At 60.8% G+C, this 15,593-nt stretch overlaps 1 protein-coding gene across 5 annotated transcripts in view; it reads right to left on the reverse strand.

The window, feature by feature from the left end:
• SRCIN1 (SRC kinase signaling inhibitor 1) overlaps nucleotides 1–15,593 on the reverse strand; it is a 55,002-nt gene that overhangs the window by 34,199 nt on the left and 5,210 nt on the right. For all 5 annotated transcript variants that reach the window (XR_012631895.1, XM_074891737.1, XM_074891739.1 and 2 more), the window contains exon 2: nucleotides 9,931–10,214. Coding sequence is in view for 4 of the 5 variants with exons in the window: in XM_074891737.1 (XP_074747838.1) it covers nucleotides 9,931–10,214 (284 nt within the window). In the remaining variant the exon portion in view is untranslated. The remainder of the gene's footprint in view (nucleotides 1–9,930; nucleotides 10,215–15,593) is intronic.

Below are 15,593 nucleotides of genomic sequence, written 5' to 3' on the forward strand. Positions count from 1 at the left end.
CCCAAGACCCCCCACCCGGGGAGGGCAGCGGGGTGCCTGGTCCCTGCAGGCATGGATGTGCTGCCTTCACACCGAGGGGGTGCTCACCCCCTTCTTAACTCCTTTGTGCTTTGAATGGCTGCAAGGGGCCTCCACAATAGGATCGGATATTTTGGCCAAGTACTCCAAGCACTGCCTGGAAAAGTTGTGGCCAAACCAGTCTGTCCCAGTCCCTGACCCAGTCTGGGGTGGGAGATGACACTACTGACTTTTTCCTCCTGTGACTTTTTTCTTCCCCCTCCATGCTCTTTATTTTGCTGTTGAAGAGTCTCAGTAATTTTCCTCAGACCCTGATATTACTGATCCTATCTCATGCCAGCCCTTGGTATGTATTTTATTTATTATTTTAGGATGACTGGACAGGCTTATCACAAAGTCCATAAATTACATCCCCACCACACACAGCCACTCCACGTCAAACTGGCAATGAGCTTCTCTGAACCCCAGGTGCCGTGGGAGGGAATCAAGAATATTCTGGAAGAGATTTGGGCTGGTTAGTGTGACCCAGAGCCTGCGCCAGGATGGCAGGGCACCCACCCTCTCCCCGGTCCCTGGATCGGGCCCCAAAAAAGCCGCTTGTCTGGCAGCCCCAGGAGGGGCATGGGACCCCCAAGCAGAGCTCTGCCTGCAGCGGGGCTGCGGCTGCCAGCCAGGCTACGGGCTGGATGGGGGACAGGGGATGCTGCCTGCCCTGCCTGTACCCTGCCAAGAGCCAGGACTGTCCAGGGCTGACAATCTGGTGCTGCCTGCCAGGGCCAAGTGGGCGATGGACACCCCACGCAGACCTTTTGGGGGCTCCATCTGTCCTTGCAGGCACTGCTGCCGCACCGGCGCTTTGCCCAGCCCGTCCTGCCGTTCGCTCATCCTCCATCCACCCCGAATCTTCCCAAAGCAAAGAGGACGCGTTCCCCTGGCACAGGTACCCCCCGCTCCGGGTACAGGCTGTACCCAAGGAGCTGGCAGTGACAGGGGACCGGGGCAGCACAAGCAGTCACAGCCTTAAATCCAGCCAGGTCCCAGCAGCTCCCCCAAATCTGGGGGACGGAGCAGGGAGAGCCCAAGCGCAGCGCCCAGCTCCCTTGCGAGCACAGCGGCAGCCGGCCAGGCCGGCAGGGGTGGATTTGTACAAAGGGAAGGCAAGAGGAGAGGGCCAAGGTAGAATTAACATATCGCTGGCTCTTCAAAAGCATCAAAGGGAGATAATGGTCTGAGAGAGGATTTGAAGCGACAGCCTTGTTACAACCGATAAAACAGGCAGCTCGCTTGCAGCAGAGCTGTGCAGAAGGTATGAAGAATTACAAAGGCTGAGATTATAATTACAATGAAAGTCATGACCATGATGCTGCAAAACGATGGACTAACTAGGACCGCTCCCCCCCCCAAAAGCACAGGCATGTGCACACATGTGCACAGGCGTGTGCTTAGGGGCTGGAACACACGTGCAAGCGTGAAATGGGGGTTGAGCTGCTCCTGTGACCCCCCGGCCGTGAGGGAACTCATGCACACACGAATGCTCGGAGAGATGCACCCGCATACGCACACGCGAGCGCTGCAGAAGAGAGGAAAACCAGAGCTGGGGGAATATAACGAAGAACATTTTGGAGTTAAGCTTTTAAAAAATAGTCTTTGTGACTGTCCTGGGAGAAGATAGGAGGTAAATGAAATCCAAGTGAGTCACTGCCTTGACCAGGGCAGACTTCCCCTGGTTAGCAATTATAACACAAATCTGTTAGTGATTAACAAGGCAGGACCGAATGCGTCCCTCTAAAATGGACAGCAGCAGCATCCCCAGCACACTCCACCAAAGGGAGGGACAGAGGCAGTTTCATTGGCTTTTTAATTAACTCATTTTCAGGAGTCCCAGTTTCTGATAGAGTCCCCCTCAGGCAGTGTCTTGACAAACAAAAATCTCCTTGAAAAATAACAGTAAAGTGAATTGAATCTGTTTCTCCCTATTAAAGTTTTTTAATGCTTTTCAGCACAAGCGAAGCTGAATTAAAGTGGAAATAGCAAAATGACAAGATAGAGAGTCAAACGCAAACAGCAACCAGCCAGAGTGAGGAGTGACACCAACACTGTGCACTGCAGATATTGTCATCCGAGGTCTCGCAATTATTCCAAAAGGACCTCTCAAACCTGAGCACCCCAGCACGCAGGAGAGAGGCTGGTGCGAGACAAGCCGGGCTGCAGGAGCGCTGGGGCTAGTTGCCGTCAGACCTGAGCTCCTAAGGGGCCTCGTGAGTCTTCCACCCCAGCCCCCCCGTGCAAAGGGCACCGAGACGCTCCTCCTTCAGGCACCTTTAGGCAGAGACTTGGGTTTTACTACACCTCTTTCCAGCGCCCAGCTCAAAGAGGCTCTGATGGCCGTCCAGAGATGTCATCAGAGATGCCACAGCAGGTTGCCACAGTGACCCCGATGGCAGCCATCCCTGACAGACCCCTGGCCCGGCTGCACGGCTCGAAGTTTGCCTGCGGGACCGCACCGTCCCTCCGTCTGCCCTCGCACCAGCCTCCTCCTCTCCAGGAGAGATTTGTCAGCTCTCCAGCAGCAATTACAGCCTTGACCTACAGCGCAGCGTCTCCGAGGCAGCCCAGGCGGTATTAGAGCACAAACGCCTTTGGACATCAGTGGATTTGCCCTCCTGACCCTTACTCAAGCCCCCTCCTTTCCTGATGCCAATGCAAAGCAAATCAGCACCCTCTGTTTATAGCAATGCACCCCCAGGTAGCGATGTGCCAGGGCAAACGCTCTGCTGAGGATCAGCCATGCAACTGCCAGCTCTGGCTTTAAAAATCTCCCTTCTGCAGCCTCCACGTTCAAGGTCAGGGACCCCTCTTGCGCTGCAGGTTCCCTGGGGTCCGGGCTCGGTGCTCAGAACATCCCCAAGCCTGCTCATGATGGGGAGGGGGTGTCTCTGCCCCATCGCTGCCGGCAAATCCCCAGCGCAGGGGCCATGGTCCCCCCCATCCTGCTCCCGGGGCGTGGGGAGGGCAGGCAGGGAGCAGGGCCAAAGGTTTTGGGGGGAAGGCAGGGAAACCAGGCAGAAGTTGGGCAGATCAGATTGCAGAGTAGCTATGGCAACGGCACGGCGTAGGTGGACCAACACAATAGGGACGTGTAAGGTAAACCTGGCAGCAAGCAGGCAGCAAGCAGGCAGCAAGCATCCATCCGCTCCCCACTGCACACAGCCGGGGTCCGAGCCCCGAGAGCTTTGGGGTGACCCCCCACCCTCTGTCAGGCACCTCCAAATCCCCCACCCAAGGGTGAGGGGGGCCGGAGCCTCCGCAGGGTCCCCTGGACCTGCAGATCTGGCAACACTGCAACCACCTCCCCGGGGAGGGCTACAGCAGCCGAGTCCCCCACCGCAGAGTCCTGGAGGGGTACCAGACCGCGGGGTGCAGTGCAGGATGCTGCCCCCACCCTGCCCGGCCGGCAGCAAGGGGGGGGCAGAGGGCACCGACACGCAGCTGCTGATGGAGACCGACCTGTTCTTCCCCGCTCCCGGCCTCTGGCTGCCCACCGCCAGAGCCAGGTCTGCGTTAGCGGCGGGGATGGAGGAGCTGCCTCTCCGGCTGCTGCAGCTTTTTGGTGTTTTCCCTCCCAACCCCGCTCAGCACCAGCCCAGCGCCGTCTCACAAGGACCCCCAAAGCCACTGGCAAGAAGGAGCCGGATTTGGGTTTGGAACAGCAGCAAAGTCTGGGTGTGGGGCAGGGATGGGGGCACGCGTCGACGCGTCGGTGGGTGCCGGAGAGGCAGGAACACCACGGCCCTCCCAGGCCGGCACCGCGCTGCCCTGAACGGCGGCGGGGAATGGGAGAGCGCTGGGATGGACTCGGATCCAATTCCCGAAGGGCAACCGCTGGGTCTCTTCCTCCTGGACTATACCACGGGCTCATGAATGTCCCCCCCGGGGTGGCCAATGCTGTCACCACCACGGCCGTATTTATTACCCACTTCCCAGGGACTTCAGGACCTTGTTCCTCCCTGCTCTGCATAAAGCCCAAGGAGAAGCGGGGTGACCCACAGACCTTTACACAACTCCCAACACCCAGGGACATGATTCCCAGCCAAACCGTGGGCCAGGTCTCTCTTAATCAGTCAGGAATTGCTCCCAGTCAGGGAAAAATAAGAGAATCAATAAAACCAGCTCTAGCTGCAGTCTTAGGGACACACACGCGCACACAGGCTCGTTCATGTTACTCCCGACAGCCGCGCACACTCTCCTCCACCATTACAGCAGTTCGCGTCGGTTCACAACGCGCGTCACCTCTGGAGACCAAGATCAGACCCCAGGAGGAGCAACGAAGGGCCCCCGCTTCTCGCTCCCACCACCCCAGCGAGCTCCCACCGACCGGTTCCCTGCGAGCGCCATTCACGAGAGCCACCACCACCACGGGGTTTGTAAAAGCAGAGTGTCCGGGTACCCCACGCCCTGCCTGAGCCGGGGGGGCACCCCCAGCCCAGCCAGGCACCCCGTGAGGACAATGCCAACCTCACGCCGAGGCCAAGGGCACCTCTCCAGGTGCCTCCACTTCTCGGGGGGCTGGAGCGAGATGCTGTCAAGCTGCTCCTCCTGTCCTGCTCCCCCCGGCTGGGTTGGGTACGTGCCCTGGGGGGGTCCCCCCCCCTTCCCTCCGTGGGAAGGATGCTCGGCCAAGCAAGCTGGAGGCGAGACAAGCCCCCGCATGGCGCAGGGATGCTGCGTGCCCAGGCCACCATCTGCCCCTCTCCCGCTGCCCACACCGCAGCCCCAGGAGGGGAGGGGGGAGCGATGTCCCCTGCAAAGGGACAGGGACACGGGTGACAATGCGGGGCTGCCCTGGGGCGGGGGGGAGTGCACTGTGGGGCTGGCACGGACACTGCCAGGGGCTTTGCACAGCCCCGTGTGTAGCCGGGGGGAGTAGGAAGAGCCCCCCCCCTCCAGCTGCTGCACCAAAGGGCAGCGCAGGGACGGTGGCACCCCCAAACAGCCACCCCCTCCCCGCAGCGAGCCTGGGAGGGGGGGGACCCCCAGAGAAGGGGAACGTCGCAGAGCTGGAGGGAAAGGGGGGACTGCCCCCACGCTGCGGCTGAGCCCCGCGGTCAGGGAAAGGGCACGATCGGGGGGCATCGGTTGGTGCTGGGGGGTGGGAGAAGGGGACCGGGATCTCGGGGGGGACACACCGGGGCGTCTGGGGAGGGGGATGCTGGCATCGGGGGGTGGTGGGGAGGGAACACCAGGATATCTGGGGAAGGGGAGGTCGCGCGACTGCAGCAGCGAGAGGCGGGCGAGGGGACCGCGACACCGCACCCCGTGTACCCCCCCCCGGAGCGATGCGCCCCGCTCCCACCCCGCCCCGCCGGACCCCGCTCGCCCCGGTACCTGCGGCAGGTGAGCCCGGCCCCGGGGTCCGCAGCGCCGACGGGCTCGGCTCGGCTCGGCTCGGCTCGGCTCGGCTCGGCTCGGCTCGGGGGGGGCGGGCGGAGCCGCCACCACCTCCCGCCGCTGCGGCCGCCGCCGGCCCCGCGCGCCCGCCCTGATAGGGGGCGCGGTCGCCATGGCAACCGCGACTCCACCTGCCGCCGCGCTGCGCCCGGCCGCCAGCAGGGGGGGGTAGAGAGGGCGAGGAGGGGGCGGGGCCACGGGGCGGGGCCACGGGGTGAAGGGGCGGGGGGGGGGAATTGGGGTGCAGTGGGGCAGGGGTGGGTGCTGGGGGAATTGGGGGTGCAGTGGGGCAGGGGTGGGTGCTGGGGGAATTGGGGGTGCAGGGATGGTTGCTGGGGGAATTAGGGGTGCAGTGGGGCAGCGGTGGGTGCTGGTGGAATTGGGGGTGCAGTGGGGCAGGGGTGGGTGCTGGGGGAATTGGGGGTGCAGTGGGGCAGGAGTAAGGTGCTGGGGGAATTAGGGGTGCAGGGATGGGTGCTGGGGGAATTGGGGGTGCAGTGGGGCAGGGGTGGGTGCTCGGGGTGCAGGGGGGCAGGAATGGGTGCTGCTGCAGCCAAGGGTGCCGCCAGGCTCCCCCCAGCCCACCCCAGCCCCAGCACCCCCCTACACACAGCGCCCGGGCTGTCCACCCGCACGGGCTTGGCACGGCCTTCATCACCCCCCCGGGTGTTTTTCCTTCCTCCAGTTACACATCAGCACCCGCTCCCCGAAAAGCTCAATAAAAATAACTGGGATTCTTTAATATTCTTTTTAATCAATGGGAGCAGGGTCCGAGCATCTGCGGGCGGGAGCGGGGGCTGCAGCAGCCCCGGGATGCCACCCCCAGGCACCCCACTTGCCCCCCCCCAGCCCCACTACATACCTGCAGCCCCCCCAAGGTCCCCACCATGGCAGAACACCCCCCTGCAGCGCGGCGAAGCAGCTAAAACCCCCACTTCATTCGGGGAAACTGAGGCACAAAGCCAACCACAGCAAGCCAGCACCTCCCCAGCCTGCCTGCACCCCTGCCTGCACCCCTGCCTGCACCCCTGCCTGCACGCTTGCTCCTGCCCTACACCCCACCTGGGCGAGGCAGGAAAGAGCAAGGGCCTGGCTTTGTGGGTACGTACATCTGCGCTGGCTCTTATTTATTTATTCCAAAGTCGGATTTATTCTGGGCAGCTGCAAATCTGCTGCTGTCAGGCAGCCACCAACACGTTAACACTCAGTTCGAGCCTTTTCCCTTTTTTTTTTTTTTTTTTTCCTCCTGCAGCAGAACTGGACAAGCTTAAATCCAAGCTTTTATATACTTTTATTTAGACCTGAAAGAGGCATGTTTCTGCTCCAGCTCCGCTGCGGTATTTAACCCCATGCTGCAGCTTACGAGCTGCGAGGCGCCCGAGTAGGCAGAGCTTAATTGCGATACAGCTGGCATGGATGCTTTTAACTGCTTACGGGCAAGGGAGGGTTTGTAATCCCTTATTTTCTGGGGTTTATAATTTGTCTGTGTAAAAACGACGCGTTCCCGGTTGGTACGCGCCCTCTGAGCCCCGTGCAGAAAAGCACATCCAAAAGCAACGTGGATATGAGGGAGAAACAGGGTGGGGCAGTGGGGTCACCTCCTTAAACCATCATGTTATTATTTTTCTAAATTTTCCTAACTTTCTGTATGTTCAGCATCGGGCACCATGGGGTGGCCTAGGCCGAATCACGGGTCCCAGAGCGTTGATGTGCACAGAGATGAGAACCGTGGCCTCACCAACCCTCTCCTGACGGATTTACCCCTCCCAGGACAGGATTTACCCCTCCCTGGGGCAGGATTTACCCTTCCTGGGGCAGGATTTACCCCTCCCAGGACAGGATTTACCCTTCCTGGGGCAGGATTTACCCCTCCCAGGACAGGATTTACCCCTCTCAGGGCAGGATTTACCCCTCCTGGGGCAGGATTTACCCCTCCCAGGGCAGGATTTATCCTTCCTGGGGCAGGATTTATCCCTCCCGGGGCAGGATTTACCCTTCCTGGGGCAGGATTTACCCCTCCCAGGGCAGGATTTACCCCAAAAGCAGACCCAAAGCCCAGCAGCTGATGTGCTCCATCACCCACCTCATCCCGATTCCCATTCCCCTCTTTATTGTTAACATGCCCATTTAACGCATTCTCCCATCTGGGTTTTAAATTAGCTAGCTGCCGCCCTGGACTTCTCCGCAGATTTGCTAGCAGTCTGCTGGGTGTTGGTACAATTATTTGCCTGGGTTTTTTCTGCTCTGTTATATATACATATGATTAAAATTAATATTGCACTCGCTTTCCAATTCCTATGCATGAGTACAATGGCATTTTGCTGCAGGCTTTGCTACACTGAAAGGGATGTTGACATTTATGAAATGTTTCTATTCACCTCTGATTTTGCAAACTCTCTCATATGTAATTTTTAAAAAAAAATAAAAAAAAAAAAAACAAAATAGCAAAGCCTGTGATCTGCCAGGCTCCCCTAGAATACCAAAGCAAGTTTCAAACGTTTCAGGCAGGCCCAGAGTGTTGTATCCCAATGTCATTTAAAGGTTGGCACCTGGGGTTTCCAGTGTTTCTAGTTTCATTTTCTCCCCGTTATTATTTACTGCCTGCAGGGAAAATGAAGAAAAAACTTTAAAAAAAGAGAAAAGAATAGGATTTGGGTTGTTTTGTTGGTTTTTTTTTCTTTCCCCACCAGTTGCAAACAGGTGATGTTTGTGGCTGGGCAGATGGATGGAGCTGTGCCCCTGCCCGGGATGGGGAGGGATGGAGCCAGCCCGAGGCCACGGTCCTACACGGTCACCCAGGGGGGCCCTCACCCCTCTGCAACCGAGCCCCAAAAAAGCCAGACTGGGTTTGACCAGTGCCAATGGATGTCTGGACACCCCCCCAGTCCCACTGAGCACTCACGGCCCTGAGCGAGGGAGTTCAGAAATAAAGAAGATAATTCCAGGATCCATATGATCTTTGTTTCACCTTATAAAAATCTTCCAAAGCTTATCAGACCCCAAGTCAACACGAGCTGGATTTTTTATAGCTGCTGCTTATTAAAAAAAAAAAAAAAGCCTTTAAATCATTGTAATAATAGGGGAAAGATCTCTAGTTATTTACTGAGAAATATCACTCTGCAGCTAGAAATGTCACTGCTCCGTCTCGCAAGCGACAGCGCAGATACGGACCGTGCCCCGCGTGTGACACCCGGCCCCGCTCAGGCTGACGGTGACGGCAAAGCCACCATCAATAATCAGCCCTCAGCCAAAATCTGGATGCCGGGCTGGCCCAAACCACCGCAGCTCTGCAGGATTTGGCCCTTCGCATCCAAGCCACGAGCGTGTTGCAAGGAGAGGGGCTACAGAGCGGGACCCCCCCGGTGCCCCCCAAAGCAGCCCTGCCGGGGGAGGGTGGGTGCGAGGCGGGAGGCAGCGATGGCGCTGCCGGAGCCCCGCCGTTTTCCTTACAAAGCTGGATTTCTTTCCGCCGCGCTCGGGCTGGGAGCCGTCGCCTCCGTCCCTCGGGGAGGCGTCTAGTTGGGGATGATATAAGATTTCTTTCCAGCCACTTCCTCCAGCTGCTCCGCGCTCACCCTCCCCTGTGCCTTTTTATAACAAGTGCCCGTTTAGGTGGGGATTTATTGCTGCCCCGACAGCATAGCTGGGGCATCACTGTCACCCAGAGGAGGAGTGGTCTGGGCTCCCCAGCACCCTGGGGTGCTGCCTGGCCCTGGGGGGCACCCTCAGGCACGAGGGATGGACGTTGTCCCTCAGCGACCCGTCAGCCCTTGGGCTCTGTTGCTTTCAGCAAGGGTGCCCAGACGCGTCACCCGCTGTCCTGCTCCGAGGACCGGTGGGTCCCTGGGGGTGTGTTGAGTCCTTGGGGAACAGGCAACCAAGGGACATCCCTGCGTGGACGTGGGTACCAAACCCCGGGCAGCCCTTGACCATCCGCACCCCGGGCCCCTCGCTGCCTCTGCTCATCCTGCCCCACAGCCCCCCGAGCTCACCAGCCTCCCTGGCACTGTGCCGGGGGGAGAGATCTGCCCCCCCAAGACGGCACCCACAGAGACCTGGGCTGGGTGTCACCCCTCTGCGGGACAAATCCAGGTGCCAGCGGTCCCTCATGGCCATCAGTCCCACCCCTCCACATGTCCTCTCAGTGGAGGAACGTCCCTCTCCTCCTCACCGCTGCCGACAGCTGGCAGGATTGAATCCACCCATATGGCAGGGTAAATGCGCCTGGGACCCCCCCCAACCCTGGGGAGAGAGGGGTGTGCTCCCCCCTGGGGCTGGGGGATGGTCCCCCCTCCCCGGGGCTGGGGGATGTTCTTCCTCAGACCTGGGGGATGCTCCCACCCAGGGCTGCTGCAAGCGGCCACCCATTCCATGCACCATCCAAGCCCCCACCAAGCTGCTTCTCCTCTGGGCAGCCCCAAAAGGTGAGATGGGGTCCCCGTACCCCAAAAAGATGCCCCTTACCTGGTCCCGCATGCGCTCCTGCTGCCCCCGCAGCGCCAGGGCGTGCTGTGGGTACTTGTTCTTCAGGTGGTCCATGAAGGCATCCCGCTTGCGCTCCATCTCCGATTTCTGGAGGCCGGTGAGGGCCTCCAGGCTCTGGGCGGCGATGACGGTGTGCCGGCGCTCCGAGGTGTGCACCAGCCCTACATTGGAGAAGCGCCGGGTGCCGTTGCCCAAGGTCCGGTACTCCCGCGGGTACTCGGCATCATCCGCCGAGATCATGTGGGTGCTCGTCCTCTCGGGATCTGCACGGGGAGGGAGAGCAGAGCGGGGTCAGGGCCAGCCCCGGGGCACCCCGCTGCTATGGGGCAGAGGTGGGGTGCTGAGGTTTGGGGCTGGGCAGGGGGTTTTAAGCTAGAAGTGATAGCTGAGCCTAACTGGGAGCTGGGTCATCCCTCAACGGGATCCAGCCGGGGGGGTGGTGGGTGCAGGGTTTATCCCCCTGCGATGGCAGCGGTGTCCCCGCTCCCGGGGCTGGCGGTGGCAGGAGATGGCCAGGGCAGGGGGCAGCAGGAGGGATGGAGGGGCTGGGATGCCACCGTCACCACCACGTTCTGAGCGAAACATGAATAAAACAGCGCTGGGTCATTAAAACAGCACAGACAAGACAGAGGAGCTGGGCACCGCTCCGGAGCACAGACAGACAGGGGGACACGGACACACAGACAAACCAAAAAGAAAATGAAATGCGGGCTAGGGCGGGGGGAGCCTCGTGTCTGCCCGTCAGCGCCTGCACTGTGCTGCTGCCCACGGAGGTGGGCAAGACCCCCCATTCCCTGCCTGCCAGGCCCTGCCGCAGACCCCCCCGCCCGAGGGTCAGGTCCCCCCAGGGCTCCCAGGAGCCGGCCCAGCCCTCGGGCACCAAACCCAGGACCACCAGTGGCATCGCGGGGATGTTCTGCCCCAGCCCAGCCCTCCCGCAGAGCTGACCCCATCCCGCACAGGCAGAGCGGGCAGCGAGCGCAGGCAGGGGGGGCAGGCAGGCGGTCACGAGCGCAGCGAGGCGCAAGGCGCTGGTCCCTTTGCTAATAATTCATTAGCTGCACGTTGTGATTTTAATTTCCAGGGAAGTTGTGCCGAGCGCGCACAAAGCGAGGGGTAACGAATGCCTGGAAGTCCCCGCACGCTGCCAGCGCTTGGCACCTCCTCGGTGGCTGCAGGATGAGGCCACCCTGCTGTCCCCAGCCCCAGAGCAGCCTGGGGGCACCAAACCCCACCCCAAAAAGCCACTTTTGAGGGTCTTGTGCTGGCTGAGCCTGTGTCACACACCCCTGGGCTGGTCCTGGCCGCCACTACCGAGCCTGCGCTGAGGCCACGAGCTGTCTTTGCCACCACAAACTACTTTGGCAACCTGCAGCATGGGTGTTGCAGGGATTCACCGCGTTAAGGCTTTCCTTTTTCGCTCACCATTTAACCTTGATCCATTATTCATTTCCCTCCTCATCCTTTTTTCCCCTCCCTTCCTTCCCAAGCTCCTGGTAAGCAAATCATAGAAGGTTTTTCCTCTTCTCTTAATTATTTATCAGCCCAACGTATTAGCTTTATATCAACTGATTCTGTTATTAACGCAGGACAGGACTCCAGCGTGTGCTACAGACAACTCCTCTGCTCAAGGTCAAACAAGGGGGTTTGCTATGAGCCAGGCAGGGACACCACGCTCTCAGCAAACGCCACAGGGACATTCTTACCCCCACTAAAGCTTGATCCCCCCCTTCCTCCTCCAAAAAACAACCGGTCCAGGTCCCTTCTCCCATGGGTCCATCACCAAGAGTGACCTCAGCCAGGGGACCATCACCCCCGTACCCAGAAGACGGCAGCAGAATTTGAACAAGTGCTGAAGCTCCCGGTCCCTCCCCGCCTCGCTCAGCCGGGTCCCCATGTCCCCACTGCACAGGGGAGCTCGTGGTGGCACATCGGCCACGTGCAAAACAGCCCGAGATCCCCCAGGGAAAGGGGCACAGGGGAGATGTCAGAGGGGACACACCGGCCCTTCTGCTGGAGAGGAGAAGGCAGCACAGTGCGGGGCTGAGAGCATCATCCCGGGGTCCTTGGGCAGCACCGGCCGAGGAGCCTCTACTAAACTCCAGCACTGATGGGAAACGCAGATGGAGCAATTTCTCCCTGCTGAGCCCCAGGATTCGCCTTCCCACCTCTCCTTTCATGTAGCAGCCCCCCCATAACACACACATCTCGCCGAGGGTTTGCTGCTACGAGGCAGAAAACTCCGTCCTGCCCTCAGCCGGTCACTCAAGCTCTTGATTTATGATGGCAAAGCAGCCGAGATGTACTGGGAGGCCACATCCAGCCCAGCCCCAGCACTGGGTGCCCAGTGGCAGTGCCTGGATGCACCCTTGGAGCTCTTGGAGGAGAGGGGGAGTGGGACCCCAGGCATGGGGGCAGGGTGCCCAGCGTGGCCCATTCCCACCAACCCAGCCCCTCTGCGGTGCTGGATCCCGAGTGCCACTGGGACTCCCGGCCTCGTTGCATCCCCCATGGGAATGATAAACCCAGCAAGGCTGTGAAAGGGGTGACGGGGCACCCTGAAAGCCCCCAGCCACAGCAATGACAGGGCTGGGAGGAAGGAGCTGCAGCTCCTCTTCCTCACTGGGGAGAGTAGCAGCGAGGAGGCCTCGAGTGGGGGGAAGGTGCAGTGATGGGGTCTTGGGGGGTGCAAGAGGGGCTGGTTCCCTGCAGTTTCTCCCCCAGAGCCTCCACCAGCCCTGGGTTTAGCAGCCCTGGGGTGAGGCCACGTTCCCGGCTGCTTCCCACCCTCCTCCTCCTCCTCTCACTGCCAAACCATGCATCAGCATGCAGCTCCCCACTCCCTAATTACATGCTCCGAGAGTGGAACGCGCCAGCTCGCTGTCTCTCCACCGACTACTAAAAAGGATGATTTGAAAAGCCCTGCACAATCTGCACAGGGGTCAGAGCAAAGCTGGATGCCGTCAGGGGCAATTCCACCCCCGGCTGCGCCGCATCCGCTCTCCCGCATCCCTCGTCGGGCTCCAGAGCAAGGGGGGCGGGGGGGAGGCAGCCCCAGCACCATGAACCCCGACATCCACGAACCCCACTAAGGCGAGAGGAGGAAAAGCCACCACAGACACACATGTAGCTGTCCCTGTGTCGACCACCTTCCCCTCCAGCTCCCAGCCTGGAGCAGGCAGAGACCATTTGATAAGGGAACAACCAACAACTGGGGTACGGGGGGGTCCCTCGGAAAGGCACGTGAAACCACCGATGCCGTTCCGTGCTCCCCTGGCACTATGCATGGAAAGAGGGTGTTAATCCTTCCCTCCTGGCCTCACCCCAAGGGGATAATTACATCCTGCCACCCAAAATGCCCCCACCAAGTTGTTTTTCTCTTCCTCCCGTGCAGGGACCGTGCCCGGATGCTGGAGCAGTGGTGCCCACACAGGGGCTGCCCCGCTGCCAGCCGCAGATCCCTGAAAAGTGCTTCCCAGGGCCGCTTCCAAGTAGGTCACTGGGGTGGGAGAGCCGGTGGCCGGAGCCTGCCCAGGGTCCCCATCTCGGCGCTGCCCCAGCCCAGCCAAGCGGGGTGACCCTCCGCGATGCGTCCCCCACACAGCGACCATCCCATCGCTTACCCACGGGCGCAGGACAGATTCCACAGTGGCCAACAAACGGCTCCGGCGGGACGGGGGAGGCAACCCCCAAGTCTCCAGCGGCTGAAGGCGGCTCCTTGGCCAGGCGCAGGGCTCCCACGACAGCCAAAATCCCACGGTAAATCCTGGCAAGCCCCTCTCTGAGCAGCGGGGGGTTAAGGGAGCGCGGTTCTCTTTGCCGATTCATCCATTCATCTTCCTTACCTGCCCGTAGAGGTGTCACCCGCGCCGGGGCCACGGCCCAGGCTCCTAGCAGGATGCGGCCACCGCCTCCTTCCTGGGAGAGCGGCGGCACCACCAGAGCCCGACAGTGCTTTGGGGGATGCTCTTCAGGATCGGCGCTTCGCAGCCTGAGTAGCGGCTCTCCACCAGCTCCCTGCTCCCTCACCGGGAGACAGGGGTGGGGGAGGCCCCCAAAAACCTGCCCCGTGCTGCGGGCGCTGCCCCGTGAGAGCCACGTTGGGTCAGAGCGGCTGCAGGGTCGGCAGCGGGGTCCGCTCGGATCCCCCCACCAGCAGCTTGGCAGGGCTTTATCATAAAGAGGATCTTTCAAACACAGTTTATTACTGCAGTTTCATAAATCTTCATGAGGCAGCAAGGCTCACGCGGGCCGTGAAAGCAATGGCAGTTAGCGGAGCATGAAAAATAGTCCAAGAAAGCAATTGTACAAAAAGGGGCGAGGGGAGGGGAAGGAGAGAGTACATCTAGGGAGAAGGGGAGGCGAAAGAATAGATGCCCCTCCGAGCGATGCAGCTCCCCCGCACCCGGCCATTAAGGCAGCGGGAAGAGCGGGATGCTCTCACCTTCCTCCCGAAGGCTGCGGCTGCCGCACTGCCAGCCCGCTGCCTGCACAGCACCCAAGGAGGCTGCCCAGCACCCAGAGCCCCGCTCGGCACTAACCCCTTCGCTGCCACGTTGCTGCCAGGCCCCGGGGGGGAACAACGGGAGCGTTCAGCTGGGAAGGGCTGGGAGAGCCTGCACGGCTCCGGCTGCGCTTAACTCCTGTTGTGCTGCGCAGCCGATCTCGGCGGGGACCCCAAAAATATTCACCCCTGAGCCAGGAGCTGCTGGGGTAAAGGGACCTTCAGAGGCATTGCTGCCCAGGGGGTCCCTGTCCCTGGCTCAGCCACTCTCTATTTGCACTCATTTTGGGATGGGGACATGGTGAAGTGCCCTCCAGGACCTGCCTCAGGGTCCCATCTCACCCCCACTACAGCAAACACAGCCAAAAAGTGCCGGGAGCTGCTCACGAAGCCGTGCCCAGGGGCAGTGGCAAGGCAGCCAACACGCCGAGGGGGGCACACAAGCACCCTCCACCCGCACCACTGCCAGGGGCTGAATGGGTCCGACCATCGCCAGCGCTTTAGGCAGCCAGATCTGTCCGTTTAAAGTCCATCTGCAGAGAAACACAGCCCTGCTGGTCCGGGGGCTGAGGATGCCCCTGTCCCGTGGGGGTGCCGGGAGCTGGACAGACCTGGGCTCCATCCCAGCACATCAGTGTGAAGTGGGAGCATCTTCACCCCCTCCCCGTGCCCCCCAGAGCGCTGGGCGAGCAAGACGGGGAGGGAAAGCTGATGGGCTGAAGCTTCCCTGCCACCCTCGTGCTCCCAGGCTGAGGGACACCCGGCGCCGAACCGCCTGGGAACAGCCAAGCGATGCCAAGGCTGCCCACGAGTGACCATTAACATCCATCCCAGGACAAACTTCCCCCCCCCCCGGGGCCGTGCTATGCCCAGCACCCCCCGGGAGGTTGGGGATGCAGCTCTCCCACCTCCTCTCCCCATCCCCAAGGGTCCCTCCCCGCAGCACCGAGCTGCGGCTTAGCCTGGGCTCAGCAGCAGGCAGCGGACTCCCCGCCATGCCTTTCACTCCCAAATTCAAGTGGAACCAGGGAAAATAAAACACCACCCGCCGACCGTTTCATCGGGAACTTCCCAGCCAGGTCAGCGCAGACCCCACGGCCCTGCTCCACCGGCACCGCGGCCAGGACGCTGCCTGGCT

This window comes from Strix uralensis, chromosome 22, assembly GCF_047716275.1.
Source record: "Strix uralensis isolate ZFMK-TIS-50842 chromosome 22, bStrUra1, whole genome shotgun sequence".
In the NCBI taxonomy this organism is placed as follows: domain Eukaryota; kingdom Metazoa; phylum Chordata; class Aves; order Strigiformes; family Strigidae; genus Strix; species Strix uralensis.